The sequence below is a fragment of the Centruroides vittatus genome, unplaced genomic scaffold (genome assembly GCF_030686945.1).
Source record: "Centruroides vittatus isolate TY-2023 unplaced genomic scaffold, ASM3068694v2 scaffold_2707, whole genome shotgun sequence".
Taxonomy (NCBI): domain Eukaryota; kingdom Metazoa; phylum Arthropoda; class Arachnida; order Scorpiones; family Buthidae; genus Centruroides; species Centruroides vittatus.
In genome coordinates, this window is record NW_027122692.1 from 124,738 (window position 1) to 135,998 (window position 11,261).

The 11,261-nt window shown below is 30.4% G+C and overlaps 1 protein-coding gene across 2 annotated transcripts in view; it reads left to right on the top strand.

Annotated features, from left to right (window-relative positions):
- The window catches only part of LOC136987762 (SAP domain-containing ribonucleoprotein), a 32,798-nt gene extending 26,787 nt beyond the window's left edge, over positions 1-6,011 (top strand). The window contains exons 8-9 of one of the 2 annotated variants that reach the window (XM_067285523.1): positions 2,377-2,454; positions 5,468-6,011. In XM_067285523.1, coding sequence (XP_067141624.1) covers positions 2,377-2,454; positions 5,468-5,512 — 123 coding nt within the window. In that variant the 3' untranslated portion in view covers positions 5,513-6,011. The remainder of the gene's footprint in view (positions 1-2,376; positions 2,455-5,467) is intronic. The other variant, XM_067285524.1, reaches the window with a different exon arrangement.
- Positions 6,012-11,261: the final 5,250 nt, after the last annotated feature.

The following is an 11,261-nucleotide window of genomic DNA, read 5'->3' on the forward strand; positions in this document are numbered from 1 at the left end:
TAAGAAAATTATCTTAAAATTACAGAACTTTTTTTAAAAATAAATATGAACAAATTCAATAAAATCAATCAGAAGTTTCTACAGATGATAGGATAAATGTTTTCTAGGTTAAATTCCTTATTTAGAACACAAAAAAACAAACTTCAAAAATCCAGCGACAAGTTGCTTAACTTTCCTGGCAACATTTGCTGGTGCTATCTGTTATCATATTTTTGCTTAATTTATATTTTTTAACTATTATAGAATGGCTTAAACTTTAATTTTGAGGGTAGGGATGGGTTTTATAAAAAATTGGAAATGCTAGTTACGAGTAAAATCATCGTTAAGTCCAGGTTGGATTTAATGACGATTTCATTAAGATTGGAGATACACACAATTCCTTTTACCTCTCCATCTCTCGACCTTTAATCACCAAAATTTAATAGCATCAGTCCCCTAATAATCAAACCTCTCTGCAAAATTTCAGAAATTTTTGACAAAAAGCACAGGAAATTATTAAGCTTTAAAGTGAGTGAACAAAATCATTCTTCCCTCCACACACAAATTTATACATACAGAAAAAAACTCCAAAATGTTTTTGCATTTCTTGACATTTCAAGGTCCCGAGTCCAAAAATCTTGGGAAGTTTGTTTTTTGACCAATTGCCATACTTTCTTGTTATATATAACATCCAGGAAAGTAAAAATTGAGCAAAATCAGTACTCTAACATTTCAATATTTTTTATTCCATTCTGTGGATACTTTATTGTATAGCCCTTTTTAATTGTACCCATCATGAGTTTGACCATGTATGGGAGTGGCCAGGTGGCCAGGTGGCAAGAGTTGGAGGTTGACATATTCAGGATTGACACTCGTGAAAATTCCCACGATTTTTTCCCTCTCCCATTTTATCCTGGGTCCCTAGAGCAGGTTAATGCCTACTACTTTGGGGTCTTAAGGGTTTTAGTCCTTAATGATGTCTAATAAGCTGTGATCAGCATAACTTATATATATTTCTAATTTGGCAAGACTTGAAGGTAGGTGCAATGTTTTCTGTACATTATGATCACCGTATTTGTGATATCTGTATTTGAAGATTTATATTTTTGAGTTGTCATCTCAATAATTCATGATAATAAAAATTTGGCTGCTGTTTGCTGCATTGGTTTTGAGTGATGGCAAGGTGTGACCATATTTGGTTTCATAGTGAATGTCATCCAGATAGGAGAACTTGTGTATTATGTGTATCTAGTGAATACTCAATGCGTGATTGTTCTTACTTGTATATAAAATTTTGATACAGTATTTTTAGAAATGGATCTAAAACATTATTCATTATTGTAAAAAGGAAATTCAAGTAATATCTCCATTAAAAATGGCAACAAAATGATAGTAAATATGAATAAAGTCAAATAGTTGTTGTAGAAAATGTATATATTTGAGATATCGGGCATGAAACAAACTACTTCATTAGCCTTAAGTTGTGAATCATCATGACAAATTATTTAATCAAATGAAATTAATGCACATTTCATGTCACTAAATAGAGTTGTTAACTATAATTTAATGGATAATTGTGCACATTTCTTAGTAAAGCCACTTGGTTAAAAGACAGTTGCTATAGCTCTAGTGCAGTGAGGTTCACAAGCACCGAAGACAGGTTAAGATGGCTGCCACCATAAATTATACACATATTACGTACTGTACCTCAAGATGAAGATTGTAACGTAAAAATCTATATTAAACTGGTTATCAGAAAAATTAGAAATACAGTTTCCTACGTAATCTATTTCGACAATCAAATGTCTTCAGATTTATTAGTATGGCAAATGTACACATTACATTGTTGTTGTTTACCATACAGGTAATTGCATTTTTATGATTGCTTTATTGCCTCCGATATTTTATGATCTTGGTGACAGTTCTGCATTGTTTCTGACAAACAGTTTTATTTGTACAAAACAATATATATACAAAGAGCCAAACAACAATGCTGAGTACTTGAGGTGTTAAAGTGTTTCTATGACAGCAGAAATTGCTTAAAGTGCCCTCCTGCTAATTAAGTAAAGCAGCTTTATTAGGAAACATGCCCAATTATTTTTGGCACTTGCAATTAAATCTTCAGATACTGCTTGTTTTCAGATTTTATTGATTAATGTGTGTAACTTTTAGACATTCTACATTATTTTAACATACTAGTTTTTTTAAATACTTTCATTATAATATATATTTTTAACAATTAGTTACTATAGTTAGTTCAATTGTTAATTTTTTCTCTTGGATGTGATAACATTCTGTGTTAAATATTTTTTACTGTTGAATATTTCATGTGTTTTTAATTGTTTTTTAATATTAATTAACCTTTGATTCTAAAATCGGTTTATTTTCTATTTTAAGATTGAAGAAAAAACCCGAATATTGAAGAGAAAAGAACGATTTGGCGTGCCTGTAATATCTACAGAGAGTAACGAGGAAGTAAGTTGTCTTATAATAATAATACTTATGAATTCTTGGAGTGAGATCTGTCAAATTTGAGCAGTTTTTTCAAGCCTTGCTGGTTCGTCTTTAGGATACACATAGTTCCAAAATTGAAGAAAATGCAACAAACGTTAACTCTTACATATTCTGAAACACATCTTGAATGTTTTAGAATAGGTACTAATAATTGTAATGTTTGTTGGATCTTTTTTAACAATTCGTACCCTTTGAAGATGACTCAATAAGGTTCAAAGACACTTGGATTTTAACATTTTCACTTAATAATTTTTATTTTTTTATATTAATCAGTTTATTTTTGACGTTTATAAAGTTGCAAAGTATGTAATATCAAGACTAATTATTTATAAAAGATATTCTATTACTTAATTTTTAAGACTATTGAAATATTGCAGCATAATTACTGTTAATACTCAATATAATGAATTAACAGAAGTAAGTAATGGTCCGATAATGACAGATGTCTATTGTATGCCTAACTACAAATTAAACTTTATATAAGATATATGTATCATAATGATATGTGAAATGTACTGTACATGAAAACTATTATATGTTTCCTTTATATATTCCCCAATAAACGTCATTATTGGGTATATTTAAAGGAAACACATCACAATTTAAAACAAAGACATAATAATTGAAACTGAACATTCTGTGCATTCATAATCACAGCCTGATTTTCTCAGATACTAGTTTTTGCTTTAATATATGCCTTAGAACAAGCAGATTTGGTACTTATATTTGGGTAAAATTAAGGATTATTACTACATCTGTCCTCTGATAAGTAATTCTTGTTACACAAAAAGTAAGGTGTGTACAGCATACATATATAAATAATAACAACAGATGTGAGGAATACAGTGGTGCCTCATATAACGTACTTAATCCGTTTCAGGTGCACGTTTGTTAAGTGAAATGTCCGTTATACGAAACACATTTTCCCGTAGAAATACATGTTAAAACATCTAATTCATTCCGCAGCATAAAATAACTGTACTGTATCGTTAAAAAAATGAATGTGGGGTGCATTATTTTATTCCTCCGCGTAACTCTGCGCAAGCGACATCAGTTTAAAAATTTCGGTGGAAGTGCGTGCCGTCGAACGGCAAAAACGGCCGCTTGTAGCAGTAGTGTACGGTGGAAAGCAACATGGCATCCTCCATGGCTCAGATAGTTTCGTTTCCGGGTCCTTTATATGGTTTACTTTTGGTACTTTTCAACGAACCAGCGGACTTTCTGTTTGGCCGTTATTACATAACGGCCAAACAGAAAGTCCGTTGTTTGCAGCATGCGTTATACGAGGCACCACTGTATTGTATTTTTCTGAAAATATTAAATTTTATGTAATTTTTGAAAACATTTCTGTTTTAATTCTTCAATTTTTACTGATATTTATAGATAAATATTTTGTTTACATTTATTTCACATTTTTCTTTTTCAGTATACTTTAGTGGTTAATCTAAATTCTATATAATTAATCTTTAATATTATTTTTCACATACTTTTTCATTTTTTGTATACAATACACTGTACTTTCACTAATTAATAATTCTTTGATAAACATTTTTCTTTCTTTCTCAAATTTTTACATCATCCAAGTGAATATAAGTTTAAAAATTACGGTTTCAGAAAAATTTTTAACGAGTAAATTCACAAATTAATTTATTTCCCATTAACTTTGATATGTGCGGCATGTTTGCAGAACAAATTAATTGTATATTTGAGGGTTATCTCTATTATATTTTTAGTTGAAGACTGCATAGTGAAAATTTTATTTATGGGGGGGTGATTTTAGGGACAATTCATTAGTGCTAAGGAGCTATTAAAGAAAGATCTGGTTCATCTTAGTACTTATTTGTGCTGACAACAGTAATTATGTGGATGATCCTTTAAAACTAAAATCATATTTTTAAAGGATTGTCTTTTTAAGTTTTAAAATTGAAAATTGTTTAAGTAAGGGAATATTTTTGATAAAGAATTTTAAAGAAAATTGTTCGTGTATAGTATTTCTTCGCATGTTTGCTTACAATTCTTTTACCGTGTATTAAAATAAAGTGTTGGTTGATCTGTTATTAAATTACACAGACTCTGAGACCAGCTAAACAAATATATCCAAAATTCTTAATATACAAGATGTTAATGTTTGACACGCCGTAAGTTTAAGTGTTGGTAGAAGTTGACAACAAGAGTATTTTTATGAAACTAGGGTTGGAAACAAAAATTTGGATGCTTTACCTCCCTGTTTCTACTTCTGAGGATCCCTAAAGAGTATGGTGTACAAAACATCAGTGGAAGCAAAGAAAGAACTGTCCATCTGTATCATTTCAGTTTTTGATACCATCATAGTAAAAGGCACTCTTCCAGAGAGTACGACGAAACGTGGCCCGTCGTCATATTCTGCATAATGCAGTTGGCAGTCGCCACTTTGAACTTTCATTGTAATTACATAGAAAAATATCAATAAAGTTTCATTTACTATTCTGTATAGTATGTACTGTACCTAGTATTTATTATCTCAAAACATACACAATAAGACAGAGAAGGTAAATATAGAGACACGATAACGGCATATTCAAATTTTCTGCGGGCCACAGCTTCGTCGGTTTTTGCTTCCGACCCTGGGTCGCCTGATTAAAAATGTTTATCTTGCAGACCTCTGTCACCACTTAAATATACAGTACGTTGAACTCTACCCTACGTATATATCGCACATTCATTCAAGTAAAGAAAGTGCAGCAAATATCTGATATGATGAATTCAGTTAAATAATGACTTAACATTATCACAAGAATTGGTGCCATATTTTATTTAACTTTTCCAATATTCTCTTTATCGTAACAAAATGAACATAACTTATCATAAAGATTAGCTAACACTAATGCAGTTTTCCCGACCGCTTTGAATACAACAGTATTTATCTCAAACATAAACTAGCATTTAATATTTTTGAATGGACATTTTCATTCTAAACTTGTTTGTTTCTTTTAAGCAGGAGCGGAAGAGGAAGAGAGCGGAACGATTCAACTTGATATGAAGCTAGACATTTTTTAAAGCCGTAGTTAAAAGAGGGAAGAATTTCGTCCGACAAGAGGAAGCCGAATAAGAAAACAGCATCCATACTTTGGCTCGGAGCAACTATCGTGGAATAATAAATGTATACACTTCTAGGTATATCCACCGGTTTTAATTGATGTTCTTTTGCCTATAAGAAGAAAGTAAACAATGTTCTAAACAATCAGTGATAATTTATAAAGAATTTTGATGGTTATACACTCACGAAAACAAGGTATTTTTCTGTGTAAACATGTATACTTATATTCATTTTTTTTCCTCTTAATTATTTTCTTCTTATTTTGAGAAATTCTGTCAAAAAGGGGGGCAACGCGAAACCAATTTTATTCCTATTCTGCCTTCGAGACTGATAAGCTTTTATATATAAAACTTGAAACGGTTTAGGAAATATTCAGTTGTTTACATTTAAAAATTACAGTACAAAATAATAAATAAAAAAGAAATTAAAATGTTGTTAGTAATTCTGCATCTTGATTGACTCGTGCCTTAATTTTGGGCCGTTATAATTAATTTTAGCATCCGAAAATATTTAAGAAAAATTAAATTTCTTTAAAATTCAAAAAACAAAGTGTTTTCATTTATAAAATACAAAGAAATTTTTAAAAGAAATTAGTTACCATTTTTACATCTAGATGGCGACCTGTTCTAATTGTGACGTTTGGTATTTGAGCGAGCCGATTTCGTAATCTGGCCGGATATATTGTTACGTCGGTTAAAAACCATTTTTTAAACAATATCGTGGTTTTTTCCTCTCCACCAATCCACACCGGTTAACGTCCTACGCAGTGTGACGTCACTCGAGGAGGTGGTTGAATCGAAAGAAGCCGTATGACGTCGTAATAAAATTAGTTACTAATCGACCAATCGCCGTTCGCCGTCTTTAAATTATTATTTCGAATGTTCGGTATCACCGGTAAAAAGAGTGACGACGCATGAATTAATTTTAATAATTTAAACTAGCCAATCGCTATCTATCTATATATATATACGTGACGTAAACAATAACGAAGATCGATGTCACAAATGTTAAACAATTCCGTTCAAATTCACAATCAACAGTCTTTAAATTTAAAAATTGTTAACTTCGATCATCCAATTAGATTAACGCACGTCACACAACACGCAATAAATTAAATGACGTCACAGCTTGATTCTGTGACGTTGAGTTTTAAATTTGAATTTAAAAATTTGATAGCTTTAGCTCTAGATGTGGAAGTGACTTAAGGTGAAGGGTGTGCATTCTCGTGACGTGATCCTACAGATTTTCGGGAATTAATGGCAATTGTTTTATGGTTTTATTGCTTCTTAGAAGATAAAGGACAATTTTATTTCGTTATCTCTCTCTCAGCTTTCAATATCCTAGTTAATTCGTCACATAACATTCTACGTCAACGAATTCTGTATTTAACCCCCCTCTTTTTCCACACACAAAAATATTCTTGTTTATAAATTTAAACGCTAATTAATTGGCACGTAAAATTTCTAGTTATTTAGCGTGTGTACTGTACTGTACTGTACGTGCCATAAACATCGTTTTAAACACAGGTAAACACTACTTTGCTATTGTTTCGGTACGTATATAAATCACTTGGGGGTGTCTATACATGAACACCTGTGTTTAAAAAAGAGGGAAAGTATGGCGATCGGTCAAAGAACGACCCCTCAGATTTTTACATTTTTGGAATCTTGAAACGTCGAGAAATGCAAAAACATTTCGGGTATTTTTCTCTATTCATGGATGTTTGTGTGGGAGGCAGGATTTTGTTCACCCCCTTTGAAGCTTAATAACTTCTGTGGTTTTTGTCGAAAATTTCTGAAATCTTGCAGAGAGGTTTGTTTATTAGGGAGATTGATGCTATTAAATTTTGGTGGTTAAAGGTCGAGGGGGTGGTGGGGAGATACAGGGGATCGTGTGTATCTCCAGTAGGGTCGGAGTTAATGATGATTTTACTCGTTATTAGCATTTACAATTTTTTTTATAAAACCCATCCCTGCCCTCAAAATTAAGCTTCTTGCCACTTTATGTTGCCGGGAAAGTTAAGCAACTCGTTGCTGAAGTTTGTATATAGATGTATACAAGTCTGCCCTAAGAATTAGTGTTTTAGATACTGTCCTATTGTAGTAGTGTATGTCTTCCCTGTCCTCTACACTGTGTGTATATGTATATTATATATATATATATATACACACACATACATACTATCAATTAGATTCTTCACCGTTACCGTTTTAATTTTGTGTAGTAGAACACTAGCTAGCAACACGAGTTGGCATTTATTAAAAAAAAAACCAAAAAATTTTTTTGAGCTAACCTCTTTTTCTGTTTGTTTGTTTTTCCATTAAAACTGGGAAGAGGAAGGATAAAGCTAAAAATTCTCCCCTTTTCTTTAAAGGCGTCCATGGGTTTTTATTGTTTGTTGGTGTCTCTAAGAGACTAATAGAGTATCGATAAGATTCTTTTATGATCCATTCTTGTCAAAAAGCGAAACACTAAGTGAAAAGAATTTCTGAATGCGTGTCTTTACACAAAGACAAAAAAAGGGGGGAGGAGAGCATAAAAGCAAAACATGTTATAAGAACAATATTTATCTTTCAGAAGTGAAGGGGATTTTTTCCACTTGCCAAAAACGTCTGTAAAGAAAGATAAGATAGGGGTGGAGAAAAGTTGCTTGTGTTTTTTTCTTCTATCCGACATTTTATTTGTCTATCGTTAATTCAATTAACAGCTAAAGTTTTATCAAATTATTGTGAGAGTTTTAGGATGGCAATTATCGAACGCTAAGTAAGGGGGTGTTTTTAGAGGAATTTTTTTCCTCCTTTCCTCCTCTTCATTCTCCTCCTCTCTAATCTGGTTTATTCTTCAATAAAAACAGAAGGAAAAAAAAATTCCGCACCGAAGCCGTTCTAGAATAATAGTTTACTTATGAGTAATGTTACTATAATAGCATTAGAAACACTACTTTTATGGCTATAAATCGATTATAATTGACCGTGACAGTGTAGAATGTTATTGATTAAACTTTAAATAAATCAGGTTATTTGAGTAATGAATAAATCATGCCCCCTTTTTTTTATTTAGCTTCAGTAATGATTGATGAAAATAAATCTATTCAGAACATTCAACTTTATTGTTTTTGGTTATTTTTAACGTAGAAATGTTCTTTAAAAACTTTATTCCTCGATATAACGTTACACGTTATATCGTAGGGTCTCAAACACCAAAAATTTTACAAACATTCTGATCTTTCTAGAGAATACCAGTGGTTACTGTAGTAGTAACAGCATGTAGTATTACAGTCAACATACCTTTTATACATAGAGTTGAATGGTACTGTACACCTACATATAAGGTTATACCAAATTCGAGAAATGATTATTTTTTGGCCCTAATTTCGGGCCTCAAACACTAAAATTTACAGAAACATTGATCCTACAATCAAGAATACACTAAAAATAGTTACAGTAGTAGTAGTAGTAGTAGCAGCATGTAGGATTACAGTCAACACACCTTTTATATAGAGTTGAATGGTACACCCACGTGAAACGTTGTACCAAACACCGTTTATACCTTATATATAAAACAGTTGATGAATGAGTATGTTAATTTATTTGGAGAAGTGAATAAATTGTACTTTGACCCCGAGGATATGCCTCGAAACTATAGTGCTGCTTCATTAACGATCCCGAACACCCACGTTTTGTGTATTTAAATCTTCTTTATTATTATTACTATTATTATTGGGAATTACTCAAAACAATAAAAAATGCTCAAAGAATTTTTTTTACTTAAAATAGCACCAGAAAATTCGAATTTAATTAATTTTATTGTTCCTTTAAAAAAAATACTACTTTCTTTTGATTAAACTTAATTAAAACGGATTTAATAAGTCATTTACTTTGTTTTAATTAAAAGTTGTTTACGTTTATCTTCTAGTTAAGAACAAAAAGCCACAATAATTACAATTAAAAAAAATGTATTAAAAGCCTATTGGTTCGATATTTCAAATTTAAATTTAAAAAAAACTGTATTAAAAGCTGATTGGTTCGTTAGTTTAAATTTAAATTCGTTTCGTTTCGATTTTAAAACATCATTAGTCGATGGTTTATAATTTAACCAATTAAAGCCAACTAAAATAGAATCGTTGCACTCGGGACAGAACGATCTCTTATTGGTTAGAAAAATATTTAAATTTATGTTAAAATGTTATTGGGCTAATTTTTTAAAAAATGGACCAATTAGGGAGAGTACGGATTCAAATTACGATAAATGTAACATAGAAGGACGACGTTCGTTGGTTTATTTTTTTAAAATTAAAAACCAATAAAATTAACAGGTATTTAAAAAAAATTAACAAATTACACTCCAATAATTAAATATTCTTCAGATTTATTACAGTAATACAATTTATTTTTATTGATGTTAGAAGTAATTAAATGATTTATGAGACCGTCATGCCACGTAATAATTCTAATCCAATAAAATTATGTTTTATTAAATAACATTATCAATAATTACACATCTATTAAAGTACATAAATTAACAATAAAAAAATTCCGAATAATTTAAGGGAAAAAACAATTGGGTAATTTTAAAAAACGTAATTTCAAAATACAGCCGAAACGAACCTTATTGGTTAACGCAAACGTAACTCAACCAATGAACGAGTATACTATATTTAAAATTAATAAACAATTCTGTTCAACCAATTAAATGCGTTTAATGTGTAAATACGTCACAATACCCAGTATATATATATATTGAAATACGTCACAGAAAGCGTAATATTTCACGATTTGTTTTTTTTTCGATACTTTTATTTTTAGTAGTACATTTATTTATGAGATCATAAAGGTTAATAAATGGGTATTGGTTAAGCAAGCTCGTGAAAATTTCAGTAGAGAAACGTGTGGCAGTCAAGCAGAGACGTGACCCTGAAAAATAACCTTTAAGTAATAGTTTTCCTTTCGTGTTTCCACTTTCTCTTTCAACTAAAAACAAATGTCTTCAGTCGATAATTAAAGATAAAAACGTTATTTAGCTCTAAAAAAACACATTGATTTTTTACTTACGACATGTTAGATTTTACGTTAAAAGCCTCATTTATTAATTTTTAATTTTTGCAGAAAGTTTTATAATAAAAAAAACTCTCCCTGAAGATTAACAATTTTCCAAAGATTAAGCATTTTCCCCTAAAGAAAAGTGTTTAAATTTTACTAAAGATTACATTTTAAAGTATAATCGACTGCAATTTTCAGGGAATTTTCTTTGAATATTTTAATGATTGGGTCATTATCCCTAATTATTCCCTTAAATATATTCAAAATTAATCATCTCAAAATGTAAAATTTAGGGATTTTTCCCTAGGAATTTTAACGATTATCCTTAAATGTTAAAAATTTCCCTAAGACTAAGCGTTTTCCCTAAAGAAAAGATAATCGACTCTAATTTCTAAATATTAAAGTTTGGGGATTTTTCTTTAAATGTTTGAATAATTGGGGTTTTTTCCTAATTATTCCCTTGAATATATACAAATTTAATCATCTCAAAATGTAAAATTTAGGGATTTTTTTCTATGAATTTTAACGATTATCCCTAAATGTTAAAAATTTCCCTAAGACTAAGCGTTTTCCCTAAAGGAAAGATAATCGACCCTAATTTCTAAATATTAAAGTTTGGGGATTTTTCTTTAAATGTTTGAATAATTGGGGTT